At 42.9% G+C, this 27,245-nt stretch overlaps 2 protein-coding genes across 4 annotated transcripts; both read left to right on the top strand.

The window, feature by feature from the left end:
• Positions 1 to 291: 291 nt before the first annotated feature.
• On the top strand, positions 292 to 24,072 carry decr1 (2,4-dienoyl CoA reductase 1, mitochondrial). Of its 3 annotated transcripts, XR_005208834.1 has the most exons (11): positions 292 to 426; positions 1,994 to 2,205; positions 2,909 to 2,966; positions 3,116 to 3,202; positions 3,306 to 3,453; positions 3,866 to 3,965; positions 4,079 to 4,151; positions 4,262 to 4,408; positions 4,508 to 4,570; positions 4,910 to 5,138; positions 24,059 to 24,072. XR_005208834.1 is itself a non-coding variant. In XM_037784519.1 (10 exons), the coding sequence occupies exons 1-10, from the start codon at positions 310 to 312 to the stop codon at positions 4,967 to 4,969; spliced, it is 1,065 nt and encodes a 354-aa protein (XP_037640447.1). In that variant the 5' UTR covers positions 292 to 309; the 3' UTR covers positions 4,970 to 5,361. The 3 variants fall into 3 exon arrangements, 1 of the variants encoding a protein (XP_037640447.1); XM_037784519.1 differs by lacking the exon at positions 24,059 to 24,072 and having other exon boundaries at positions 4,910 to 5,361; XR_005208835.1 differs by lacking the exons at positions 4,910 to 5,138; positions 24,059 to 24,072 and having other exon boundaries at positions 3,306 to 3,491.
• LOC119496867 (multidrug resistance-associated protein 1-like) lies at positions 8,112 to 27,237 on the top strand. The gene is made up of 31 exons (XM_037784514.1): positions 8,112 to 8,230; positions 9,410 to 9,565; positions 10,568 to 10,747; positions 10,877 to 10,999; positions 11,240 to 11,377; positions 12,380 to 12,505; positions 13,451 to 13,512; positions 13,709 to 13,837; positions 14,002 to 14,244; positions 14,797 to 14,974; positions 15,141 to 15,302; positions 15,573 to 15,665; positions 15,753 to 15,956; positions 17,105 to 17,251; positions 17,611 to 17,698; positions 18,085 to 18,281; positions 18,561 to 18,737; positions 18,812 to 18,979; positions 19,261 to 19,450; positions 19,881 to 19,953; positions 20,485 to 20,593; positions 21,996 to 22,203; positions 22,892 to 23,202; positions 23,278 to 23,477; positions 23,639 to 23,765; positions 24,579 to 24,680; positions 24,832 to 24,978; positions 25,171 to 25,329; positions 25,650 to 25,816; positions 26,279 to 26,473; positions 26,708 to 27,237. Exons 2-31 carry the CDS (start codon positions 9,524 to 9,526, stop codon positions 26,814 to 26,816), a joined length of 4,554 nt encoding a protein of 1,517 aa, XP_037640442.1. The 5' UTR covers positions 8,112 to 8,230; positions 9,410 to 9,523; the 3' UTR covers positions 26,817 to 27,237.
• Positions 27,238 to 27,245: the final 8 nt, after the last annotated feature.

Below are 27,245 nucleotides of genomic sequence, written 5' to 3'. Positions count from 1 at the left end.
TTGTGGAGAGAAATCAGGAAAAAAAAAAAAGTTTTATTTAAGTCGCAGCATTTTAGACACATTACGGTAACACGCGATCATCGTCACATTCTGGACTGAACCACCGCCGCAGCCATTATTATTATTATTACTATTATTATCATTACTATCGTTATTATTATTATTATTATTATTACATTATTTTATTCCTGTACTGCATCGTGTGTATTTGTACTTTAAAACCACAGCTGTGAACTTCATTTCCCATGAGTACCTACCTGCATGACTGAGAACAAGTGGAACATGTTATATATGTTGGAGTGAATATATATGCTACATGTTGGTATGATCCGGGTCAAACGTCATTACGTAATGAATAACATGGCGGCCGCGGTGTTGTGGAGGAGAGCAGAACTCTTCAGATCAGTGAGGACTTCTGTTAGCACGGTGAGAACACACCATTACTTCATATTATAGCATACATATACACATTCATATATAAAGTACAGGCTTTACAACGGCTCACTGGGACGTCAGAGAAACAATCAATAATCAATAATCAATAGTCAATGATCAACGAACAGCCAGTCAGTGAGTTTAAATCAGAATATTTACTGAACGCGGTTTAAATCACATGAAGCTGGACTAAATGAACCCTTACTGAAGTTTGACCTTTCACCCAGTGACTCTAACTGCACGTGCACGCGCACAGCAGCTCAAAGTGCACGAGGATTCATTGATGGTTGAGTTTCTCTTCCTGAAGAAATGGACCAGAACCAGAACCAGAACCAGCAGAACCAGACAGAACAGAAATACATCAATCAATCAATAAATAAATTACTCGATAAATGAATAAATATTTCATTAAATGTAGCAAAAATTATATTAAAAATAAATATAGCCATTAATTAATTAATTAATTAATTAATTAATCAAATGTGACATAAATTGATGTTTTAATTTGCTTCTTTATTTATTTATCTTTGTATTATTCCCTTCCCTTTTACTCTTCTGTTTGATTTTCCCTTTTATTTTATTTCTTTAAATTAATTTATTTATTTTTGCATACATTTTTTATTTATTTATTTAATTTGCATACATGTTTTATTTTTTATTTATTTTCACATTTAAGCTTTGTTTATTTTTGCGTTTATTCATTTTTGCATTTATTATTTATTTATTTATTTTTGCATTTATTTTGTATTTATTCATTTATTTTTGCATTTATTTTCAGTTTATTTTATATTTATTTATAAATATATAATACATACATTTGTATTTACACTTATGTATTTATGCATTTTATTTCTACACAATTTTCCCTTTGTATTTCACCCCTTATTCATTTCCCCCAAATTTATTTATTTATTTACACATTTTCTTTACACATTTCTTTATGAATTTCTGCCTCATTATGCAAATGAAGGGGGGAGGGGTTGCAGGTATTGATGGATCATCTCTGTTAATATATGTAATATATACCTATATATCAAGTAGATGAGTCTTGTACTGCTGTAGTTCAGTCATGTGGCCAGCAGGTGGCGCCATAAATCAGTTTTTCTCTGTTCTGATTGTTATTCGATCATTTTATTGACCCAAGCATTACTAATATGCAAAATAATGTTTGATTGATTGATATAATGTTTCCTCCATTTCCTGACCTTTTATTAAAAATATATTTATATTTAGATACAGAAACCAAGATCACAATTACATCAAAATAAGCAATAAATGAAGATAATATTTTACAGTATATATAGTATATCTCTATATACAGCCATCATGATACTGTCTTCTATAAATTAAATCATATGGAACAGAAAGGTGCTCCGTATTCTGACCTCCTTTCAACAACGCTATCTCACATGATGATCTAATTAAATCAGTCCTCAGTTTTACATGTTTCCTGTCAGACACCTGAACACAACGTCTTTACCTGGATCTGATTCAGTCCAGCTGCTTTACATAAATCACTTCTTCATCTTAAAGGAACTCTCTGTGTGTTTTCTTCCAGTCATCATGGTTTCACAGCTCGGCGGTTCTTCCTCAGCAGTCCTCTTCTCCTCCTCCTCAGTCGGCGTTCTTCCCGCCGTTGGACGGTGTCATGCTGCCGACAGGAAGTTTCAACAACAGAGTGGCGTTCATCACAGGAGGGGGGACGGGACTGGGCCGAGCCATGACCACCGCCTTGTCGCAGCTGGGAGCTCAGTGCGTCATCGCCAGCAGGTAAGAGGTCAAGTTATTCAGTAGATGCTGCTGGACGTTTCACCACAACAAGGAGGAGACTAGAGAGTTTGTTCCTCCGGTTTAGCTGCACTCACTGGATCCCAGTATCCTTTACTGGTTTTTAAAGCTCTTACTGGTTTGGGACCAGCTTACATTGCAGATTCTGTCATTTTATGATCCTTCACAGCCCTCAGGTCGTCTACTGCTGACTTTTAAATACACTCAAACTATGATGGAACATTCTACCAGTTATAAAAAGCTGAAGCCCAACAGGCAACAACAGCTGTCAGTTTGCTGACTTGAGTATGACTTGCCCCAAACTGCATGTGATTATCATAAAGTGGGTATGTCTGTAAAGGGGAGACTCGTGGGTACCCATAGAACCCATTTTCATTCACATATCTGGAGGTCAGAGGTCAAGGGACCCCTTTGAAAATGGCCATGACAGTTTTTCCTCGCCAACATTTAGCGTAAGTTTGGAGCGTTATTTAACCTCCTTCATGACAAGCTAGTATGACATGGTTGGTACCAATGGATTCGTTAGGTTTACTAGTTTCATATTATGCCAGTCTCTTCACTCTAGCTTTAAAACTGAGCTGTTAAAGAAATTAGTGCCGTTAAAACGAATTTGCATTAACGTGTCTTTATCATGTTAACTTTGACGCTCTAGTCTTTATAAATCCTTCATGTGTTCGTGTTTCAGGAAGTTGGACGTCCTGCAGAAAACCGCCGAGGAGATCAGCAGCCAGACTGGAAACAAGGTGACGAACCAGAACCAGAACCAGACTGAACTAGACCAAAGCAGATCTCATTTTTAAACAGTGTGTGAACGGCTTCAAAGGTGCAAGACGCCACGTCCCACCAAAAGAGTTTGGATTTTAAAAAACAGTCATCACTCTCTCTGTCTCAGGTCCATGTGGTTCAGTGTGATGTCAGAGATCCTGCAGCCGTCTCTCATTGTGTCGACCAGATAGAAACTATGACGGGACTTCCTGATGTAAGAACACACACACACACACATTGTTTTTCTATACTTTGCTGCGTCTAAAACAAACCGTTGATGTTGACGTCACAGTGCTTATGTGTCCTGATTGGTCCAGGTCATCATCAACAATGCGGCGGGAAACTTTGTCTGTCCGTCAGAACGTTTGTCGCCAAACGGCTGGAAGAGCATCACGGACATCGTCCTGAACGGGACGGCCTTCATTACTCTGGAGCTGGGCAAGAGACTGATCAAGAGTCAGAAAGGTCAGAGGTCACTGAGAGACTGGTCCAGAGTCAGAAAGGTCAGAGGTCACTGAGAGACTGGTCCAGAGTCAGAAAGGTCAGAGGTCACTGAGAGACTGGTCCAGAGTCAGAAAGGTCAGAGGTCACTGAGAGACTGATCCAGAGTCAGAAAGGTCAGAGGTCACTGAGAGACTGGTCCAGAGTCAGAAAGGTTAGAGGTCACTAAGAGACTGGTCCAGAGTCAGAAAGGTTAGAGGTCACTGAGAGACTGGTCCAGAGTCAGAAAGGTCAGAGGTCACTGAGAGACTGATCCAGAGTCAGAAAGGTCAGAGGTCACTGAGAGACTGATCCAGAGTCAGAAAGGTCAGAGGTCACTGAGAGACTGATCCAGAGTCAGTCCTTCTTATTGTTGTTGTGTATTCTTATTGTTCAGGTGCGTCCTTCCTGGCCATCACCACCACCTACGCTGAGTCCGGTTCTGGTTTCGTGGTCCCAAGTGCGTCGGCGAAGGCCGGAGTCGAGGCGCTCTACAAGTCAGTCCGACCTTTAACCCTCCAGGCCTCATGACATCATTATGATGTTGATTACTGCTTATGTGTGGTTGCCATGGTGACACGGTTGTTGTTTTGGTTGTTGTGTATGTCAGGTCTCTGGCTGCAGAGTGGGGTCGTTATGGTCACAGGTTCAACATCATCCAGCCTGGGCCAATCAGAACCAAGGTACCACCCATCTGACCACAGCTGAAGTTTGGTTGATTGTTAACTGTTGTTTAGCTGTTGTTTGTTGTTTACCTGTTGTCTGTTGTTTGCCTGCTGTTTGTTGTATTTAGGGAGCGTTCAGCCGCCTGGACCCGACCGGAAGCTTTGAGAAGGCGATGATCGGTCGGATCCCGACCGGTCGACTCGGAACGCCAGAAGAGATTGCAAACCTGGCAGCGTACATGAGCAGCGACTACGCTACCTGGATGTCTGGAGCTGTGAGTTTGACTGATCCTGGATCAGAGCTTAGACTGATCTTTGGACAGACTTTAGACTGATCTTAAATGTATAACTTTTCCTTGTGTGTTTGTTTTCAGGTGATTCGGTTCGATGGAGGAGAATATGTGTCGATGGCCGGAGAGTTTAATGAGCTGCGCAGGGTGCGTGTCACACTGAAATGTTTCCCTCAGAAACATTGATTATTACATTCACTGGGTTCACCCTGACAGACGTAACGCATCTGAATGAATGAATATAATAATATCATTAATAATAGCTAGCTAACTGTTGTTAGATTAAGTATCATATTAAACGTGGCCGGGTGTAAATAGCTGAATAGCTGCTGTAGGACTGTTCTCACTCAGGTGTAAATAAACGCTCCGTAATGATTTTCTTTCTACTTTATGGCTCAAAGCGTTACAGATAAAGATAATATACAATATATATATATGTATATAATATAAAGACAGAAATAATAAAACAATGTCTTTATGTCTCAGGTGACTCCAGAGCAGTGGAAGATGATGGAGTCGATGATCAAAAGCACTAAAGGGTCCTAAAAACACTCCAACACTCCTCATTGGACCACAACGACCAATCAGATCACAGTGTTCAGGTGGACCCGCCCAGCTGTTGATATCATTATGATGACAGAATCTGACGGACGTTTGATCTGTGATTATTCACACACAGATTCACTAACAGGAAACCCTGTTAGCATGTTTGCATGTGACAAAATACATGTTTCTGACAGTTTGATAATAAAACACTGAAGTTTAACCCATAAGCCTTTTATGCTGTTTAAAGATATTGTATAAGACGTTTGGTAGAGTAGAGTAGAATACAGTAGAGTAGATGGACTGGAGATAATCGGATGTCAGTTTGCAGTTTTTACATGTTTACATGTTGTCAAAATTTAACTTTAAGCTGGTTTATTAAAGATTTCAACGTGTTTCTTTCTGCTGAGCTTCTTCATCTGAGCGTTAAATCAACACTTGCTGCTGACACCAGAAACACTCAGTTATTTATCATGGTGGTGTTAAAGAGCAGCGGTGAACTTCAGGACACACTGATGTCACTCAGACTGAACCTTCACCAAACTGTTCAGAAGGGGCAGCAGTTTCACCCAAAAGCATCCCCTCACCAGCCCATGCATCGATCACATGCACGGACCAATAGCCTGTGGCTTGGCGCATGGTCTTCACATGATCAGAGAGTGCTGTGATTCCAATCACCTTCAGATCGCAAGCCTCATTTGTCCTCCAACTCAGCTCAGTATCAGTGTTGCACCTTTCTGGACTCTTTTCTATTTATTATTGATATGGTCTTTCCTGTGCGTCCATGAGAAAGTGAGTATTTGTTATAGTTGTCTATTGTTTAGTAACTGCATCCTTATAATAATTCTAAAATACAATGAGCTCTTACTAAAAATGTAAACATTACAAACCTTATCCATATACTGTATTCGCCATACACATTAACACCAATCAAACCTTAAGCCCAACATGTGCACATGAAAAGCTAGAAAGCTAGCATTACAGCAATCTCCATGAAAAGCTAATGTTGGCAAGACCGTCAGAATGACGACACAATTAAACACACACACTGTAAATGCGTCCACCTAAATCACAAAATGTTACTGCATATAATCATAAAACATATTAAACACACAATACCTTGTTCCCGTACTGGCTAGGCGCTTAATTATCAGTTTATGATGACAATAAAGCAGCGCAATTGCGTGCTTTCCCTCCTTCAGTAAATCTCCGTAGCAGTATCCTTCTTCCGCCAGGAGGTGGCGTCAAAATAAAAGTCACCTAGTGTAAAAAGGCGACTTTCAAAATAAAAGCTTGCAGAAAGTAATTACCTTATAAACAGACCTTAATACACATTTAGGAGTCATTTACAGTCGCCTGTATCATGTTATAATGCTCATGCTCGTGTTCTATAATAGTTTGAATGATAAATTGTGTGTTTCTGTGTCAACAACCCAGACAATCCAGACATCTCCTCACCTGATGATCCAGTTGAACTGCGTAAAGCCAACTTCTGTGGCCATCTCTCTGTGACGCCTGATCCATGTGCGGTGGACGCCAGTACCTTCAACAGCTTCAGTGAATTGCTTGAAGCTTCGGTCCAAGCATGTCAGTGGGGCGGCCACGGCCTCAGACCCAACGGCCGATGACTACAAGAAAGCTGAACTGGCCCTCTTCAGACAGGTACAGAGAGACTCTTTTCCGGAAGAATTCACCCTCCTGTCATCCCAGAAATCAGTACCATCAAGCAGCAGACTACTCACCTTGGATCCTGAATATGATCAAGAAACCCTGTTGATCCGCGTGGGGGGGCGGCTCCGTAGATGTGATAACCTCTGCCAAGATACTCTGCATCCAGTTGTACTGGACCCTCATCATCACATCACCAAACTCATCATCCAGGACTTTGACAGCCGGCTTGCCCACCCAGGATCTGAGAGAGTCTTTGCTGAGCTACGCAGATGATTCTGGATCCTTCGTGGGAGAGAGGCAGTCCGCAAACACCAGTACAACTGTCCTGAATGCCGGAAATGGCGCAGTAAGCCAGTCATCCCCAAAATGGCCGACCTTCCACCCTCCAGCTTACGGCTCCACTGCCCAGCATTCTATTCAACGGGCATGGACTGTTTTGGACCTTACCTCATCAAGATTGGATGGCGCACAGAGAAACGATGGGCATAGTATTCAAGTGCCTAACAACCCATGCCGTGCACATTGATCTGCTAGCCAGTATGGATACGGACTCCATTCTGATGGCACTCCGTCGCTTCATTGCCAGACGAGGAAAACCCTCCGAGCTGCTATCTGACCAAGGCACGAACTTCAAAGGCGGTAGCTCTGAACTCAAAGAAGCTTTCGAATCACTTACCCCATCTCTACAGTCACAACTCGCCAGTCAGCAGATTCACTTCCAGTTCAACCCCCCGTATGCACCACATTTTGGTGGTTCCTGGGAGCGTGAGATCCGCTCCATTAAATCCGCTCTACACACCACCCTGGGATCTCAGACGGTCACGGAGGAGGTCTTGAGAACAATTCTCATCGAAGTCGAGGGTATTGTCAACTCCAAGCCCCTTGGCTACACCTCATCAGATGTCGCAGACCCAGATCCAATCACTCCTAATATGCTGCTGATGGGGCGGCCTGATCCATCAACACCACAGGTCGTTTACCCAGACACAGAGCTCCTCAGCCGTCGTAGATGGAGGCAGTGTCAAGCCCTGATCGATCAATTCTGGATCCACTTCATCCGGAACTATCTGCCATCTCTCCAGACTCGCTCCAAATGGCAACAAGAAAAGGATGATCTAACTGTCGGTACAATCGCCCTTGTCATTGACCAGCAGCTTCCGCGTGCACTATGGCCAGTCGGAAAGGTTACAGCAGTCCTTCCTGGTGCTGATGGCAGAGTGCGGACTGCCCAGATCCAAGTCAAAGACAAGACATACACACGACCTGTTGCTCGACTGATCAGACTCCCAGCACTCCCAAAAGACATCCCTGGCTGACCTTCAACTGATTGAACTTTGCTCCACAAAGTTCAGAAGGTGCAGCAGTTTCACCCAAAAGCATCCCCTCACCAGCCCATGCATTAATCACATGCACGGACCAATAGTCTGTGGCTTGGCATATGGTCTTCACATGATCAGAGAGTGCTGTGATTCCAATCACCTTCAGATCGCAAGCCTCATTTGTCCTCCAACTCAGCTCAGTATCAGTGTTGCACCTTTCTGGACTCTTTTCTATTTATTATTGATATGGTCTTTCCTGTGCGTCCATGAGAAAGTGAGTATTTGTTATAGTTGTCTATTGTTTAGTAACTGCATCCTTATAATAATTCTAAAGTCACCTGTATCATGTTATAATGCTCATACTCGTGTTCTATAATAGTTTGAATGATAAGTTGTGTGTTTCTGTGTCAACAACCCTTTAAGTTAGAACAGCGCAGTGAACGGGCATACGCGGCCGTCATTAAGGAACCGTCGCACAATTCATCATATCACCCTCTGTGTGCACTCTGCTCATAGTACTGCATGAGAGCCTGAGTCTGTTATTTGTTGACGCTCCCTTATAGTTGAGAAGGCTGTGTTCTCCTCCTTTTACTCCCATTTAAACTGTTTAGCTTGCATTGTATTTCATACAATACTGTTTGTTTATTATTACTTCATGTTACTAATACCTGCTCATGTTTTCTATTTTATTTTCTGTATTTAGTAACCACTATCCACACTATCCACACTATTTAAAAGGATTTACAAACCATCTTCAATCAATAAATGAGTGGTATCTCAAAGAGAGTGTGTGTGACCTGGACTAATTGATACATCGTCATCATATTCATGTTCTTACCGGACAACCTGTGGAGATTGTAAATGACATTCATAGAACCATCATCTAAGGGTTCATTCACTCAGCATCACTAAGGTCACAAGTTTGGTATCCATTACACCAACGCCTATTTTACACAAACCGTTTTACAAGTTCACATACTACATTTTAAAGAGTGTAACCGTCTGCTGTATCTCCATCCAACCAATAGAGAAATAACGATGCAGAAGCTCCAACTTTCATATCATCCGAAGGAAAACTCTGACATGAGTTCCTCTCAGTAAACAACTAATCTGCACTTAGTTCCTGAATATTCAGAGAAAGATTACAAACGTCTTTTTCTGTTCGAGAGTCCAGAAAATGATGAAGGTTGGAATAAAGATCGGGTCTGGTCTCTTAGTTTTTGCATTGTTTTGTTTATGTTTATTTTTTATAATTATTTTCACTTTTTTTGAAGACAGAAACCGATTGTAGATATTAGATGCAGATTTTTTGTTTTTACATTTGCGTTGGCGATAATGTATGTAAATGTATGTTTCCTTACACAGAGGGGGGGGGGGGGGGGGAGGTGGACAGACAGAGAGAGAGAGAGAGAGAGAGAGGGAGTATTCTCACCACAGTGTTTATATCTGACAGAAACTTTAAGCAGCAGCAGAATTCTCTGGAAAATGATCACAAGTTCACAAGAGAAGAAGAAGAAGACGAAGAAGACAGTAGAAGAAGAAAGATAGTAGAAGAAGAGTTACATAAATGGAGGACCTTTGCAGTGGGAGCGGTCTGGATCCTCTCTGGGTGAGTTTCACATTAAACAGCTGTTATATTAATATTATTATTAATAAATATAATGTGTCTGATTAAATACCATGAACTGATTTAAATGAGCAAATCACATGTTAAATTCAAACGTATTATATGTATGTTTAATTTAATTCAAAGGAGACAGGAAGGTTAGTTTGAACCTGTTTATGTGGACTCAGATCAGTCTTTAAAGGGACTGTTTGTAACAATCAGAAATGTTTGTTAACAGCGACACCTGTGGCCGTTAAGTCAACGAAAGTCAGCGTCGGACTCGCGCTTCTGCTCGCTCTAAATAGACATGAACGAGCATCGCTCAAAACAGTGAGGCGACACACGTCAGCTAAAACACAATATCACTCTATATTTCACCTGCTTGGCAGTAATGTTAGCTGACCAGACGGAAGTCTCTCCATGAATCACTGCTGATCCTAGTGTTGGCTTTTCCTGCCTCAGCCTCCCGACTGCGGCCGGAGGGAACAGGGGAGACACCGGCACCCGGTCGGATACGGTAACGTTTCTCGCTGCGGAGCCCCGTCACTTCACAAGACACGGGAAACCTCTGTTGGTCTGGAGGAGCTGCAGCATTTATTTCTGCACAAACGTCCACTCTACATTCACTAGATATTCTCAGAGCTAAACTAACTCTTCTGCAGTGTGGAGTGTGCACGCATACACGTGAGGTGGAGCGAGCTGAGTGAAGGCAGGCAGACAGGGGAGCAGAGGAGCAGAGCACAGCAGAGACTCCGGTCCTGGAGACCAAAGCTGCGGTCTCCTCCGCGTCCTCCGACCGCGGCCAACACTGTTTTGCAAGACGGGCTTCACTAGATAGAACTTTCCGGTTTTGGTGCTTCCCTGTAGTTTGTGTTGGAGTCTCGTCTGAACAGCGTAGCCACACGCGAGCACGCATGGGACACCGACCCGGGTGATTTATATGTGTAAGAAGTTACAAACAGTCCCTTTAACTGTTAGAACACTGACGATGTTTTCTGGTTTCAGGACTGGAACCTGACCTGGTACACCTCCCAACCGGACCTGACCCAGTGTTTCCAGCACACTGTGCTGGTGTGGTTCCCCTGTGTTTACCTGTGGACCTGTTCTCCTCTTTACCTGTTGTACCTGCAGCTCCGCCCACACCGAGGCATCATCCCGCTGTCCAGACTCTGCTGCAGCAAGATGGTACGGAAACAGGTCCAGGTTCAGGACTCAGAGGTCTCTCTTGTCTAACTTTGGTGTCTCCGTTCTAAGGTGTCTGTGGTCTGAATCTAGTCTCCGTGGTCTCTGTGGACTCTGTTGACTCTGTTGCAGCTCCTTGGTCTCAGTCTGGCTTCCTTTGGTCTTCTGGAGATGTTTTACATCCTGGTGAAGAATGAAGAGATCCAGAACCACATGTTGATCCTGATGGGTCCGCTGATCAGGAGCCTCACTCTGGTACGTCACTGGTCCTTCATTCAGGTACTGGTTGCCATAGCAATGGGCCAGATCCACCAATGGTTGCTCAGGATGGTCACCTGGAAACGATCAAATCAAAACCGTTTCTAGTCTGCTGTTTAATACATTCACTGAAACCTCCTCCTCCTCTTCCTCCTCCTCCTCCTCTTCCTCTTCCTCTTCCTCTTCCTCTTCCTCTTCCTCTCCCTCCTCTTCCTCCTCCTCCTCCATCTTCCTCAGGTTCTTGCTGTTGTTATAATCCAGGTAGAGAGAATGAAGGGCAGTCGTTCGTCCGTCCTCCTTTTCCTATTCTGGACTCTTCTGGTTCTTTGCTCCCTCGTTCCTCTGAAGGTTGATGTCGAGCAGATTATCGATCAGGTATCAATAATTTATTATTTATAATTTACACTCTGTTATAGGTTAAATCTATACAGCAGGTTACAAATATGGCAGGGAACGCCACCTCTCTGGTGGGGAAGGAACTGGAACTGGTGGGGAAGGAATCGGAGCTGGTGTGGGAGGAACCGGAGCTGGTGTGGTAGGAACCGGAGCTAGTGGGGGAGGAACCGGAGCTGTTTCTGTCTGTTGTCGACTAGGATCCATGTTTTCTGTCTCTTTTATGTCGACCTGCTCTGAATCTGAGTCTGTTTCTGAGGTCGGTTGGTCCTGGTTTAGTTTGAGCAACTAATGTCAACATTTCCAGCCACATTAACATTGTTAATGCAGATGTCCAGATAGAGATCACATGTTGATATCAGGTGTAAATGTGAGTTCTTCTCTCAGTTCTTCTCCTTCAGCTGCAGTATTTCACAGCTCTAAACTTACTCTGCTCTGGATGTGTGAAGCGTACCTTAGTCACTTCTTAGAAAGCAGTTCAAATGTAACTGCTAATTACAGAGAAGGTTTCCTGGAAATGACAGATGATCGACAGACTTCAGTGAACTTGGACAATCAATAAGAGCCTGCAGAGTTATACTATATACAGTATATATTCAAGTTTCTGTACTTAGTTCTATGAAAGAAGGAGGTTTGAGGAGTTAAAGTAAACTATCATTAATGTAAAGTGGATTTAGATCTTATTTTTAAAATATCAGATCTTCCTAAAACAACAGCTGAAATATAAAACTACAATCTATGAAACTAAAGAATGTGAAAAGTGTTTTTCTCTGGTTAATTATTATATATATACAGTATATATTATAACTATTTTAACAATAAGAGAAATTCAAATCTTAAATTCATGTTTTTACACAATTCAAGTTAACCTTTCATTGAAGTTTGGAATTCTTTATTTTTAATACTGATGGAGGCAACCATGTTTTATTTAAATATTTTAAATTAAAGATCTTATATTAAAAGCTGACCTTTCCGCTGTTTCAGGGGTTTTTATCAGACACTGTTCGTTTCGTGGCGTTCTTCATCTGTTTTACCCTCCAACTCATCGTGCTCGTTCTCAGCTGCTTCTCCGACCGCCGACTGCTCTCTGAAAAACACACCTACGTCCAGGTAACACTCACACCTATGTCCAGGTAACACTCACACCTACGTCCAGGTAACACAAACACCTACATCCAGGTACAATACGCACCTACGTCCAGGTACAACACCCACCTACGTTCAGGTACACCACACAACTACGTCCAGGTACAATATACACCTACATCCAGGTAACACTCACACCTACATCCAGGTACAATACGCACCTACGTCCAGGTACAACACCTACCTACGTTCAGGTACAACACACACCTCTGCCCAGGTACAACACACACCTACGTCCAGGTACCACTCAAACCTACATCCAGGTACAACACACCTACGTCCAGGTACAATACGTACCTACATCCAGGTACAATACACACTTACGTCCAGGTAACACTCAAACCTACATCCAGGTAAAATACGCACTTACGTCCGGGTACAACACACACCTACATCCAGGTACAACACACACCTATGTCCAGGTAACACTCAAACCTACATCCAGGTAAAATACGCACTTACGTCCGGGTACAACACACACCTACGTCCAGGTAACACTCAAACCTACGTCCAGGTACAACACTCAAACCTACGTACAGGTACAACACTCAAACCTACGTCCAGGTACAACACGCACCTACGTCCAGGTACAACACACATCTACGTCCAGGTACAACACACACCTACGTCAAGGTACAACACTCAAACCTACGTCCAGGTAAAACACACAGCTACGTCCAGGTACAACGCACACCTACATCCAGGTACAGCACACACCTACATCCAGGTACAACACACACCTATGTCCAGGTACAACACATACCTACATCCAGGTACAGCACACACCTACATCCAGGTACAACACATTATGAAGTCTTCAGACGTTGTGTGGCCGATATCAACCCTTTTAAATTGATCTGTGCTTTGTCTTTATAAAACTATGATATGAGACTAATTTTCTCTTGTTAGAACCGATGTCCAGAAGAAGACGCCTCGTTTCTCTCCAAGTTCTTCTTCTTCTGGTTCAGCAGGTATGAACATCACAGCCCAGTACTACGACGACGACTACTACTACTACTACTAGACGACGACGACGACGACGACGACGACGACGACGACTACTACTACTACTACTACTACTACTACTACTACTTCTGATATAATAATAATACAAATAGTGACATCACTATTCATAAAAAGTTGTGTTGTGTTTTGTCTTCCTGTCAGTTTGGTGGTTCAGGGTTACCGGCACCCCCTGCAGGCTGCAGACCTGTGGTCTCTGCGGGACCAGGACTCATCGATCCGGATCATGACTGACTTTGAGAAGTTGTGGACTCAGAACTGCAAACAGCTGCAGTACGAAACTTTACATTTAATATTTAGATTAATTTAATTTAATTTATTAATCTGAATGTCAACAGATGAAAAACAGAGTTAGAAGTGAAGGTCATTACAGGTGAGTACAGGCTCCGCCCCCCCCAAATTAATCGTACCTGTTTGTTTGTTTTGGTGTTCTGCAGGGAGGAGCCTGCTGGTTTTGGACCGTCCTGGTCCCGGTCCTGTACCAGGTCCTGGTCCAAGTCCTGGCGCGGTGGTTCTGCCACAGAAAAAACACCGCTGCTGAGGAAGGACAGGAAGGGGCGGGGCTACGACCTCTTCCTCCTGCAAGCTCTGGGGCGGAGCTTCGGACTGTACTTCCTGGGTGGGACACTGTGTCTCATCCTGCATGACGCCTTCATGTTCGCCGTGCCGCAGGTGCTCAGGTGAGTGTCAGAGGTCAGGTGAGTGTCAGAGGTCAGGTGAGTCAGAGGTCAGGTGAGTGTCAGAGAGGTCAGGTGAGTATCAGAGGTCAGGTGAGTCAGAGGTCAGGTGAGTGTCAGAGAGGTCAGGTGAGTATCAGAGGTCAGGTGAGTGTCAGAGAGGTCAGGTGAGTGTCAGAGAGGTCAGGTGAGTATCAGAGGTCAGGTGAGTGTCAGAGAGGTCAGGTGAGTCAGAGAGGTCAGGTGAGTCAGAGAGGTCAGGTGAGTATCAGAGGTCAGGTGAGTGTCAGAGAGGTCAGGTGAGTATCAGAGGTCAGGTGAGTGTCAGAGGTCAGGTGAGTATCAGAGAGGTCAGGTGAGTCAGAGAGGTCAGGTGAGTCAGAGAGGTCAGATGACGATCACAGTTTGATTGTTTTTATTTAATGTGGTTGGTGTTTATCATTTATGTTGTTGTTTGTAGTTCACAGTTTGTTGTTGTTGTTTATAGTTCACACTTTGTTGTTGTTTATAGTTCACAGTTTGTTGATTGTTTTCATTGTTTGTTGTTGTTGTCAGTTTGCTGCTGGGCTTCATGCGGGACGAAGACGCTGAGATGTGGAAAGGTTTCCTGTTCGCCTCGCTGCTCTTCCTGCTGTCCTGTCTGCAGTCCCTCCTCCATCATCAGTACATGTTTCACTGCTTCACTGTCGGGATGAGACTGAAGACAGCCGTCATGGGACTCGTCTACAGGAAGGTAACAGACAGACAGACAGAGAGACCCACAATGCAACCCTCCCTCTGACATTGGTGTGGAATGATAGTAGCAGCTAATGTATCCTGCAGCAGAGATGAGCAGTGGGCTACAGAGATCTGCTGGTCAGCGGTGGTGTCTATGAAGTTTTCTGTGTTTGAATCCTCAGTGTCTGCTGGTCAGTGGCGCTGCGCAGCGCCGGTGTACGCTGGGAGAAATCATTAATCTGGTTTCAGCCGACACTCAGAAGCTGATGGACTTCGTGGTTTATTTCAACAGTATCTGGGTCACGCCCATCGAGATCGCGCTCTGCTTCTACTTCCTGTGGCAGGTAAAAAAAACAACAATGTGATGTCATAATGATGTCATAAACGTGTCATACATACGTGTCTGTTGTTTCAGGTGAAACGTGACCTCATCTATACGTCAGCGTGTGAATAAATTGATTGATTATTGATTGATTGTCTCTCTGGTATTGGTTGGTAGACAGCTCCTTGGTCCGTCTGCTCTGGCCGGTACCACTGCTGTGATTCTGATCTTTCCTCTGATTGATTGATTGATTGATTGATTGATTGTCTCTCTGGTATTGGTTGCTTGACAGCTCCTTGGTCCGTCTGCTCTGGCCGGTACCACTGCTGTGGTTCTGATCTTTCCTCTGAATGGATTCATCGCTAAGATGAGAAGCAGACTGCAGGTGAGAGGTCGGTTTCATCGTCTGGATTCAGTTACTCTATTAAACGACTGTTAATAGCTCATCGACGTGTTGCTCTGTGTGTCTCAGGAGGCTCAGATGAAGTTCATGGACGGTCGGATCAAACTGATGAACGAGATCCTGAGTGGCATGAAGATCCTGAAGTTCTACGCCTGGGAGGAAGCGTTCCTGCGGCGTGTTGGCATCCTGAGAGACCGAGAACTGAAAGCGCTGAAGACGTCTCAGATCCTCCACTCCGTCTCTCTGGCTTCCTTCAACTCCTCCTCCTTCCTGGTGAGTCTCACACCTGAGGCCTGTACTATGAAGCAGGATTTGCGGTTATCGAGGTAACTTCAGGGTTAACTCTGGGTTTTCGGTACTACGAAGCTGGTTCACTTCTTATCGAGGTAGATCACCATGGTAACTTATGCTGAACGGCTAACCTGCTCCGGAGCAGGTTATGTTCCAGATAAGAGATCAACTCGTATGAAATCACCTCCTACTGACCAATCAGAGCTCTGTGCGGTGATTGTATGATAATATCACACACATATGAAGAAGTTTAAGTCATAATCCAGTTTAAAACAACACAGTTTAAACTGACAAATGCAAGAAGGACAGCTGACTTAATGTTGTGGGTGTTTACCACTTTGAATTATATTTTTATATATATATTTCTTTTTACTTGCTCTTGAGTCCATTTCACACCGTCAGAGAGGGGGGAAGCAGCTGAAAGGATGTTTAAATACCCATAGACATCATCTGATAATGGTAATGTATAAAGAAGTGTATTCTGTTTATCTAGTATTCTTGCAAACGCTATTTATATTTAGACGAGTACACTTTACTTTTGAGTATTCCGTTAAATTAATAAATCAGTTAATTTACGCATTCACACATCCGGAGTTTCTTTTTTTACCAGCTGTCCTTCCTGCATTTGTAGTACAGTTTAGCGAGATCTCGTTTGTTAGGGTAAGTGAAGCCAGATAATGAGAAGATACCCTGGGTATGTTGAACTCGCTTCGTAGTACAGGCCTCAGGCTGCTCAGGTAAACCTCGTTGTGACATCACACCCTCCTTACTCACTGATTGGTCAGGTGTGTGTGTGTGTGAACTTCTGCCTGTCACTTTTCATGTGAACAGCTGAGGGTAACACTTCATTTTACAGGTCTGCAAATTTCATGGTAATTCGGTGATAATTAGCAAGTAACCTATTTGAAATTTCTTTGGAATTACTGCCAAATTACCCCAATATTTACCTCAAAGTTTATCGAAAATAACTTTATGATAAACATGATTTAATAATTATATTCTACTATTTTCCAATTTTTTTTTACTTTTTCAGACATTTTTTTCGACCATTTAAAAAAAAAAAAATTTTAGACTTTTTTTTTAAAAATTTTCTGACATATGTATTTCTTCTTCTTGTCCTCTATGATCAGATCGCCTTTTTAGTGTTTGCCGTCTACGTGTTGATCGACGAGCGAAACGTTCTGGATGCTCAGAAGATCTTTGTTTCTATCGCTCTCATCAACATCCTGAAAACTCCTCTAAGTCAGCTTCCCTTCGCCATGAGCACCGCCATGCAGGCAAGTCACAGCCAATCAGAAACCTCTGTTCTGGGTGTCTCAGTCAATCTGTTCAAGCTACATAAAGGGTTATTTTATCTAAACTTTTGCTTTAATATTTAGTGCTTTAGTATTTAGTGTACGCAGTGTACTCGTAGTGTACGGAGCAGTGTACTCGTAGTGTACGGAGCAGTGTACTCACAGTGTACGTCGTAGTGTACGGCGTGGTGTACGACTACCATACCATGCCGTGGAAATGTGTCAGTAGAAGTATTATTGAATAGTTAACACTCCTCTGGTGTCTTTATTTTTCTGTAAAATATCAGATGACTGATCTGTGGTTAATGTGTCTATGATAGATTTTTTTTTTTTGTGATCAGGCTGTTGTCTCACTCAGACGTCTGGGAAACTTCCTGTGCCAAGACGAACTGAAGTCTGACAACGTGGAGAGACTTCCTCATAGCACGGGTATGACATCACACACACACACACACCTGTCCGACAAAAATCTGTTTCACCTGTTTGTCCAGTACTGTTAGCCTAGCTTAGCACAAAGACTGGAAGCAGGGGAAAACTGTAAGCTGTTTGGTGGATCTGAATAAGAAGCAGATACATAAAGTATTTATCACCTTCGTTAACATTGCGATACACGTTGTGGCCTTGGCGGAGGTCTGCGCTCTCGGAGTGCCTTCTAGTTGTGTTTGTTTCATTGTTCGGCCATTTAAAGAAAATAATTTATTCATAAATGTAAATACACAACAATCTAATGATCAACAAGGCTAGATTGAACAGACTGGTGGAACTCTATGTAGAACCATGTGTTAGAACCACATAGAACCATGTTCTGTCTGCAGATGGAGACGGTGTGATGATCGACGGTGGGTCCTTTTCCTGGACCAATGACGGGCTGCCGTGTCTGCAGAGGATCAACATGAAGGTGAAGACGGGCTCCCTGGTGGCCGTGGTGGGCCATGTTGGCTCAGGGAAGTCGTCTCTGCTGTCGGCCATGTTGGGAGAGATGGAGAGGAGGAGTGGCTTCGTCTCCATCAAGGTGACGACAAACAACATTTATTATGATCTCCGTCACGGTCGTCATGTTTTCAGTTCGGTGTGTCAGCAGGATTACAAACAAACTACCGATTTCCATGAAACTTTGTGGAAGGGTGTAGCATGGGCCGAGGAAGAACCCAGTACATTTAGGAGCCGATCCAAATGGGAAAGGCCAGAGTTTTACAGAACCCATAAAAGTCTTTAAAATGATGAAACTGACTGCTGTTGTGTGTATTTTATAGTAGAATCGTTTCTTAGTGTTTTCCCTGTGGCGGTTCAGGGTTCTGTGGCCTACGTCCCCCAGCAGGCCTGGATCCAGAACGCCTCTCTGAAGGACAACATCTTGTTTGGCGGAGAGAGGAAGGAGAGCAGGTACCATCGTGTGCTGGAGGCCTGCGCTCTGCTGCCGGACCTGGACATTCTGCCCGCTGGAGACGCCACAGAGATCGGGGAGAAGGTACCAGCTCCGTTTCCTGTCGCCTGTGTGACTGTTTCCTGTTTGTGTATTGATGATGTTTCTACTGACTGAAGGGTCTGAACCTGTCTGGAGGTCAAAGGCAGAGGGTGAGTCTGGCTCGGGCGGTCTACAGGAAATCAGATGTTTACCTGCTGGATGACCCGCTGTCGGCCGTTGATGCTCACGTGGGACAACACATCTTTGACCGAGTCATTGGACCCAGAGGACTCCTCAAAGACAAGGTGAGACCCTGTACCTGTATCCACGGTCTGATCAGAGTGTCCCACAACCACTCCCCATCATCTTGTTGGTCCTCTGGTAAAGAGCAGCCGGGGCCACCAGTACATCCTGGTTGTGTGACACCTCTCTCTATCTCTTATGATCTCCACTTGAAGCAGTTCAGCATAGTCAATGAGGTTGATGTCCTTCATGATTCTTGTGATTGTTGGGTTGAACCCATTTACTGAAAGTCACTCTGGATAAAAGACTCACATGTAACGTGTGTACTGATTTTTGTTTCTAGACCCGGGTGCTGGTAACTCACAGCCTCAGATTCCTGTCTAAAGCAGACCTTGTCCTGGTGATGGAGGAGGGTCAGATCTCAGAGATGGGCTCCTACATGGAACTGATGGACAGGAAAGGAGCCTTCGCCAAATTCATCCACACCTTCAATGGAAAACAACGCCGAGGGAGCTCCACCCCTAGAGACAAGAGTAAGACACTGAATTTAACATAACTATCAGGAGAATAAAAGGACAGTACTTAACTTTTGTCTTCTTTAATACACCTGGAAGAATCATGTTGGTATCAGATATTATGTCCAGAAATCCAGCATTCAGAGTGTCCAACAGGGACATCTGATCATGTGACCGGTGGTCAGAAACTTCCCATCTCCTCATGGAGATGGAAAAGCGGTGGCTGCTGTTAGCAGAACGCTAAACTATTAGCAACCCTTTCTCTCCATCTTGGAAACGCTTCGCCGATATTGTACGAATTATTCTGCCTCCACTTAACGCTTCGCCCACTAAACACCTCATCATGGTTACTAACAGGAAAGGGGGCTATTGTGTGTTTTGTTTGGTTTACAATTTAAATTTAATTTGTGTGTGTGTGTGTGTAATTGTGTGTATATGTGTGTTGTAGGCAGCAAGAAGTCGGTGTCTCGTCTCAGTATGACTGATTTCTCCATCGATCTTTCTCAGGAGCAACTGATCAGGTAAAAAGACAAACACACCTTCAAATGTTTTTATGATGATGATACAGCCTTATATGTCATTAATAATGCATTAAATATAGTTAAAAACTACTGAGGAACAACAACTTAGAAAAAAATAGTTGATAATTTGATTATTGGTTATAATTTAGATGGGAATGTGTTTTTAACGTCTGTGAGCTTTTTACTAAAAAACTTGACTGACAAAGTTAAAACTTTAAAATTGTAACTCCTGCTTGAAGCTACTATGATTCAGATTTATTCAGTGTTGATATATTCAGGGTTGATTTATTTATGTTAATTGACTTTGGGCCGGTTGGGCATTAACATTGAACCCTGCAGTGATGTTGATGATCAGCAGAATAACTTTGATCAGTTGTCTGCAGTGATGTAATACATATAAAACTAGAATATTCATAACCCATTATAATCACATCACTGATCTGTGTGTTTGTATGTGTGTGTCTCTGTGAGTGTTTCTGTCTTTGTGTTTGCTGATGTTTATGTGTGTGTGTTTATGTGTTTGTGTTCCAGCTGTGATATGAGCAGCACAAGTGTTCAGAAGATGGAGGCTGTTGATCAGGACTTGGATGCTGAGGATGTTGGGAAACTTACGGAGGTTGACAAGGCTCACACGGGGAGGGTGGGTCCTTCTTTTCATCACTATGAGAAATGTTTGTATCAGTATTATTAACTATGATGAAGAAGTTAAACATAAAAGTCTTTAAAAGCAGCCGAGGCAGCAGCATACATGCATATACAGAAAGAACACAAAACATTAAAAAGAACCAAGTTCATTAATGGTAAAAAAAAAAAAGAAGAGTGGATTGATTTACCAAAAAACAAAAACTGTGTTCACTCCTCTTCAACCAAATAGTTCCCTGTACTAAAGACCACAAGAACCAAAGTGAGAAACTAAAATCAGGAACTAAAGTGAAGAAGAAAAATTAGGAACTAAAGTGAGGAACTTAAGTGAGGAACTACAGCCAGGTACTGAGGAACTAAAGTGAGGAACTAAAGTGAGGAACTACACCCAGGAACTGAGAAACTAAAGTGAGGAACTATTAGGAACTAAAGTGAGGAACTGATATTAGGAACTAAAGTGAGGAACTAAAGTGAGGAACTGATATTAGGAACTAAAGTGAGGAACTAAGGTGAGGAACTAATATTAGGAACTAAAGTGAGGAACTAAAATTAGAAACTAAATTGAGGAACTGAGGAACTAAAGTGAGGAACTATTAGGAACTAAAGTGAGGAACTAAGATTAGGAACTAAAGTGAGGAACTAAAATTAGGAACTAAAGTGAAGAACTTAAGTGAGGAACTACAACCAGGAACTGAGGAACTAAGGAGGAACTAAATTAGGAACTAAAGTGAGGAACTACAGCCAGGAACTGAGGAACTAGAATTAGGAATTAAAGTGAGGAACTAAAATTAGGAACTAAAATCAGGAACTAAAGTGAGGAACTAAAATTAGGAACTAAAGTGAGGAACTACACCTAGGAACTGAGGAACTAAAGTGAGAAACTAATATTAAGAACTAAAGGGAGGAACTCAAATTAGGAACTAAAGTGAGGAATCACACTCAGGAACTGAGGAACTAAAGTGAGGGACTAAAACTAGGAACTAAAGTGAGGAACTAAAATTAGGAACTAAAGTGAGGAACTCAAATTAGGAACTAAAGTAAGGAATTAAAGAGAGGAACTAAAATTAGGAACTAAATTGAAGAACTAAAATTAGGAACTAAAGTGAGGAACATAAACGAGGAATTGAGGAAATTGAGGAAATAGACTCAGTAATTTTTGTTGTCTGATTAGGTTTCAACCTCATCTGAAGATCTGTGAAGTTTTGGCAAATGAATCTGATGATGGATTAAAAACCATGATGATGTTTAAGATGCAGTTTCCACACACAAGGAAACAACAACACAGAGTCCACAGTGTTTTTCATTGACTGTAGAGGCTGATGTTTAATGAGTGGATGAAAACAAGACCTCCACAGTGACAACACTGTGTGAGATTAACAAGGTTCTTCTTCTGTCGTCAGGTGAAGCTGCAGATGTATAGAGAGTACTTCAGGACCGTCGGCCTGACCTTCATCATGACCATCATCTTCCTATGTGCCTTCCAGCAGGCCACCTCGTTGGCCTACAACTATTGGCTGAGCCTGTGGGCTGACGAGCCGCCCGTAAATGGCACGCAGATCAACCACGAGCTGAAGCTGAGCGTGTTCGCAGCTCTCGGCTTAACTCAGGGTGGGTCAAAGGTCACATATACCTCATATCAATGACAGATAGACAGATGGGTAGGTGGGTAGGTAGAGTTCGACTCTCAGAAGTGAAGCTATCAGCTCGTCTGACTCTGGGTAAGAGGCTAAAATATAAGCCCACTAAAATGACAGTTTGAGTTTTAAAGCCTGTGAACATTTTATTACTTTGAAAGAAACACAGAGAAACTCTGAATGATTTTATAGATGTCATTGAGTTTCCTGTTCTCTCAGTTTCTCTCAGTACTTTATGCGGTAGATGGCCGGATAATCAGGGTATTTTATGAGGAAGATCGCTGGATGATCCGGGAACTTTATGCAGAAGATCGCCGGATGATCCGGGTACTTTATCTCTCGGCAGTCGAGCCATTTTGGCTTCATGATCCACTGAGCAACTCTCATAAGAATGAACGAGAGCCTCCAACGCTGTATCCAGTTCTCTTAATACATCCATGGGTTTAAGACGTTATTTCAGCATTTGATCCATTAAACAGCGTCATATACAGGAAGCTCTGACCCATGTGACACCTCAGAGTCAGCTTACATTCAACAAACAACATCTGTAAACTATGTAACCTTGTTTACTCAAGTAAATACATACTGTATACAGTATATGTCACTCTCTGTCTATGAGCTCTGTGATAAACTGTCCAATTAACCAGCCTGTGGTGTTTCAGGGATGGCCATGTTTGGGACGACGCTCGCCATCTCTCTGGGTGGTATCGTAGCATCGCGTCACCTTCACGTCGATCTTCTCCACAGCGTCCTGCACTCGCCCATGTCTTTCTTTGAGGTGACACCCAGCGGAAACCTCCTGAACCGCTTCTCCAAAGAGATCGACGCCATCGACTGCATGATTCCTGACGGGCTGAAGATGATGCTGAGCTACCTGTTCAAGCTGCTGGAGGTCTGCATCATTTTGTTGCTGGCCACGCCCTTAACAGGGCTGGTGCTCCTCCCCCTCACCTGCATCTACATCTTCATACAGGTAACAGCTTCTCCTGAACGTTATCTGAGGTGCAGCCAAAGCTTCTTGTAATTATTACTTTCCGTGGTTTTCCAGAGTTTCTACGTGGCGTCGTCGTGTCAACTGCGGCGATTGGAGGCTGTGAGTCGCTCACCGATCTACAGCCATTTCAACGAGACGGTACAGGGCGCCAGCGTCATCCGAGCCTTCAGCGAACAGCGACGCTTCGTCTTACAGGCGGACCATCGCATCGACAACAACCAGGAAGCTTACTTCCCTCGCTTCGTTGCCACCAGGTATTTCTCATTTTGCTCCAGTCATGTTGTACCTGTTGTAAAAGTGTTTTCACCTGAATAGTACCAAGAATGTTTGACAGTATTGTTATACTATTTTTGTACATGTTTTAGTATTTATTTGTTGCAGACAGTTTTTTTTAAATTAAATTGCTTTCTGTCAGATGGCTGGCGGTGAATCTGGAGCTTTTGGGGAACCTGTTGGTTTTGGCTGCAGCCATCCTGTCGGTGCGAGGTCGGCATGAACTGAGCCCCGGCATCGTGGGATTAGCAGTGACACACTCTCTCCAGGTTCTGACTGTACCTCTGTTAGCTCAACTGGTTTTATAAAGTTTATAGATGGTTTACAATCAACCCAGAATGTGTGAACAGCTCAGGGAGAGAACACATTTCACTAATCAGAAACAAATGACCTCTTTACTCTACAGCTTTAGTATGTAGGCTATTTGCCATCCAAGTATCTAAAATATAAATCTGCCACACAAAACCTCATCACATGCCTGCAGTGCATACAAGCTTATCTAATACAACACAATACAGATTTAATAGACCCTTTTTGTGTGGATGTCATGATGACATCACAGTGTTAGCTGGAGGCTAAACAAAGGAAAGCCTGGAGGCTAACACTAGCAGTGGGCAAGTTACACATCTAAAATGTCATCTTGCTGTGTTGTTGGGTGCCAGAATCCAGATATCACATACATTTGAGATGACAAACTGTGATTCGAGGCTCTAGCGAGCTACAATATCGGAGAAACGTTTCAGAGATGGAGAGTAAATGTTGTTAATATTTAGTCTTCTGCTAACAACAGCCTTGAGCCATTGGCTGCTGTTAGCAGAAGACTAAACTATTAGCAACCCTTTCTCTCCTTCTCTGAAACGCTTCATCGATATTGTACGACTCTCTTTTTGACTGACTTAACTGAAGGATAGTTAACAATAGGCATCCAAAGATTTATACGCCCTCAATTTATCTTTACAGCGCTGCCGTTGGGCACCATTTTGTGTATTTGTGTTTGTTGAACAGGAACCTTTAGTCCTGTGTTTACACCTGAAACACAAACCAGATGGATGACGGTGCCGTTTGTGTTTGTGTGTTTTTAGGTGACGGGAATCCTGAGCTGGATACTTCGATCCTGGACCGATGTGGAGAACAACATTGTGTCGGTGGAGCGAGTCAAAGAGTACGACAACACACCCAAAGAGGTCTGCTGCTGGTTTATACGTCATCATCCACTAACAGCACGTCTATAGTGTAGAAATGTTCTTTCATTTTGAATCTCTGTGTTGTTGACGTGACGTTACTGAGCTGTGGCTGATGGTCCTCCAGCCCTCCTGACCTGATGTGTCTCCCCAGGCAGCGTGGACCCTCGAGGGCAGTTTGCTGCCGGCGGCCTGGCCGACCACAGGAAACATCCAGTTTGAAGACTACGGACTGCAGTACCGTAAAGGTCTGGACTGGGCTTTAAACAACATCTCAATCAACATCCAGGACAGAGAAAAGGTGAAATATGTTTTTATCCATCACAAGGCAACGGAAATATGTCAGGGAGAAACACACAGGGTCAAATATATAACAATATATAAAATTATAAGACTTTTACTGTTGTCAGTTCTAGTTTTATGACCTGAGTTATAAATAAATCAGCTCATCATCTTAATATTTATTGAATAATAATGAATAATGAATTTGCAGGTGGGGATCGTTGGAAGGACGGGAGCTGGGAAGTCGTCTCTGGCTTTGGGAATCTTCCGGATTCTGGAAGCAGCGAAGGGACGAATCTTTATCGATGGGATCAACATCGCTCAGATCGGCCTCCATGATCTCCGCTCTAGAATCACCATCATTCCTCAGGTCAGTACTGAAAGTACAGCAGTACATATACTGCAGTAAAAATACTGCATTGTTGGAATCAACATCGAGTCCTCCTCCATCAACACTGACTGGACGTCCACATTAAAAATAGAGAACTTTCCCTTTAATGTTGAAATAGATGAGATACGCCTTCATTGATCAGATAAATAAACATGTGAACTCTGTCAGCTGCTAATGTTCCTGTCAGGACTGATGAACAGTGAATCTTGTGATCAGGTGTCCAGTCGAGTGATGACATTAGCTGTTGTTTTGTGTCACAGTAAAAAGCTTTAAGGTGACCTCTGACCTCTAATTCCCAGGACCCGGTGCTGTTCTCTGGTTCTCTGAGGATGAACCTGGACCCCTTTGATACCTGTTCAGAGGAGGATCTGTGGAAAGCTCTGGATCTGGCTCATCTGAGCAGCTTTGTGTTGGCACTGCCAAGAAAACTGAACCATCAGTGCTGTGAAGGAGGAGAGAACCTCAGGTAGATCCACCTACAGCACACCTGGACTAGGTTCACCTGGCCACCACCGGGGGGCAGATATATAACACTAACACAACACCAGGAATGATCAGAGGATCATAATAGGAAGAGAGACAGAGTATCATTGTGTTTATTTACATGCAGTTTATGTTCCTGTTTTTATGATTTTTTCATTCATCGGCTCTGAAGCGTATTATATTATATTATATTATATTATATTATATTATATATTATATATATTATATTATATTATATTATATTATATTATATTATATTATATTATATTATATTATATATATTATATTATATTATATTATATTATATATATTATATTATATTATATTATATTATATTATATTATATTATATTATATTATATTATATATATTGTATTATATTGTATTATATTATATTATATTATATTATATATATTATATGTAAAGTGTGACGTCTTGGTCTGCAGTCTCGGTCAGAGGCAGCTGCTGTGTTTGGCCAGAGCTCTCCTGAGGAAGACCAGGATCCTGGTTCTGGATGAAGCCACAGCAGCTGTGGACCTGAAGACAGACCAGCTGATCCAGTCCACCATTCGTACTCAGTTTAATGACTGTACAGTCCTAACCATCGCACACCGCCTCAACACCATCATGGACTACAACAGGTACTACCTATACTGCTTTGTTTTAATGTCATTATTTTGACTTATTGTCTATGCCTTGTCTTGTTGTCTCCAACTTGTCTTGTTGTCTCCAACTTGTCTTGTTGTCTCTGACTTGTCTCGTTGTCTCCTAGTTGTCTTGTTGTCTCCGACTTGTCTTGTTGTCTCCGACTTGTCTGTTCGACTCGTCTCTCTGACTCGTCTCTCTGACTCGTCCTCCTGTCTCTCTGTCGTCAGGGTTATTGTGATGGACCGAGGCTTCATAGCAGAGATGGACTCCCCGTCTCAGCTGCTCAGCCTGCAGGGTCACTTCTACCAGATGTGTGTGGAGGCTGGTTTGGTCTGACAGACGTCGTTGGAGAGACGTACAGATCTTGGTGTTTCGTGACCTTTCAACCTCCTGTTCTGTAGTTTCTTAGACATCAGAACAAAATCAATCCCTGGATATTTGTGTAAAAACCCTTTTGGGTGTAAATGCTCTACAGGTGTAATATGTAAACGTGGTCATGTAAGATCAGGTAATATCAGCATTAGCTGTATCAGGATTCAGGATCTCTTTTAGAAGTCTGCAGATTATCTGAATGTGTTTCTACTGTACCAGTTTTTGTTGGACGTTCACAGTATTTCAAGACATATTTTATATCTGGACATCGTCTGCTGGTATTCGGGCTGGGTTCTGTATCTGTATTTCTGACCGGGACTTGTTTTGAACTACAAGTTGTCTTATTTAACAGAAATAAAGTCACTTAGAATGAACAATGAAACTACTACACTA

The sequence above is a fragment of the Sebastes umbrosus genome, chromosome 11, assembly GCF_015220745.1.
Source record: "Sebastes umbrosus isolate fSebUmb1 chromosome 11, fSebUmb1.pri, whole genome shotgun sequence".
Classification (NCBI taxonomy): domain Eukaryota; kingdom Metazoa; phylum Chordata; class Actinopteri; order Perciformes; family Sebastidae; genus Sebastes; species Sebastes umbrosus.
The sequence above is the reverse complement of the archived record's forward strand: the minus strand, read 5'-3'. Positions and strand labels throughout refer to the sequence as shown.

What these genes read in the sequence shown, in the direction of transcription:
- decr1 (XM_037784519.1), top strand. Translation starts at nt 310, where the DNA reads ATGCTACATGTTGGTATGATCCGGGTCAAACGTCATTACGTAATGAAT. An exon ending in TGAGGACTTCTGTTAGCACG is followed by an intron (nt 427 to 1,993) that starts GTGAGAACACAC and finishes GTTTTCTTCCAG; the next exon opens with TCATCATGGTTTCACAGCTC. An exon ending in CTATGACGGGACTTCCTGAT is followed by an intron (nt 3,203 to 3,305) that starts GTAAGAACACAC and finishes TGATTGGTCCAG; the next exon opens with GTCATCATCAACAATGCGGC.
- LOC119496867 (XM_037784514.1), top strand. Translation starts at nt 9,524, where the DNA reads ATGGAGGACCTTTGCAGTGGGAGCGGTCTGGATCCTCTCTGG. An exon ending in GCCGTGCCGCAGGTGCTCAG is followed by an intron (nt 14,245 to 14,796) that starts GTGAGTGTCAGA and finishes TGTTGTTGTCAG; the next exon opens with TTTGCTGCTGGGCTTCATGC. An exon ending in GAAGGAGGAGAGAACCTCAG is followed by an intron (nt 25,817 to 26,278) that starts GTAGATCCACCT and finishes CTTGGTCTGCAG; the next exon opens with TCTCGGTCAGAGGCAGCTGC.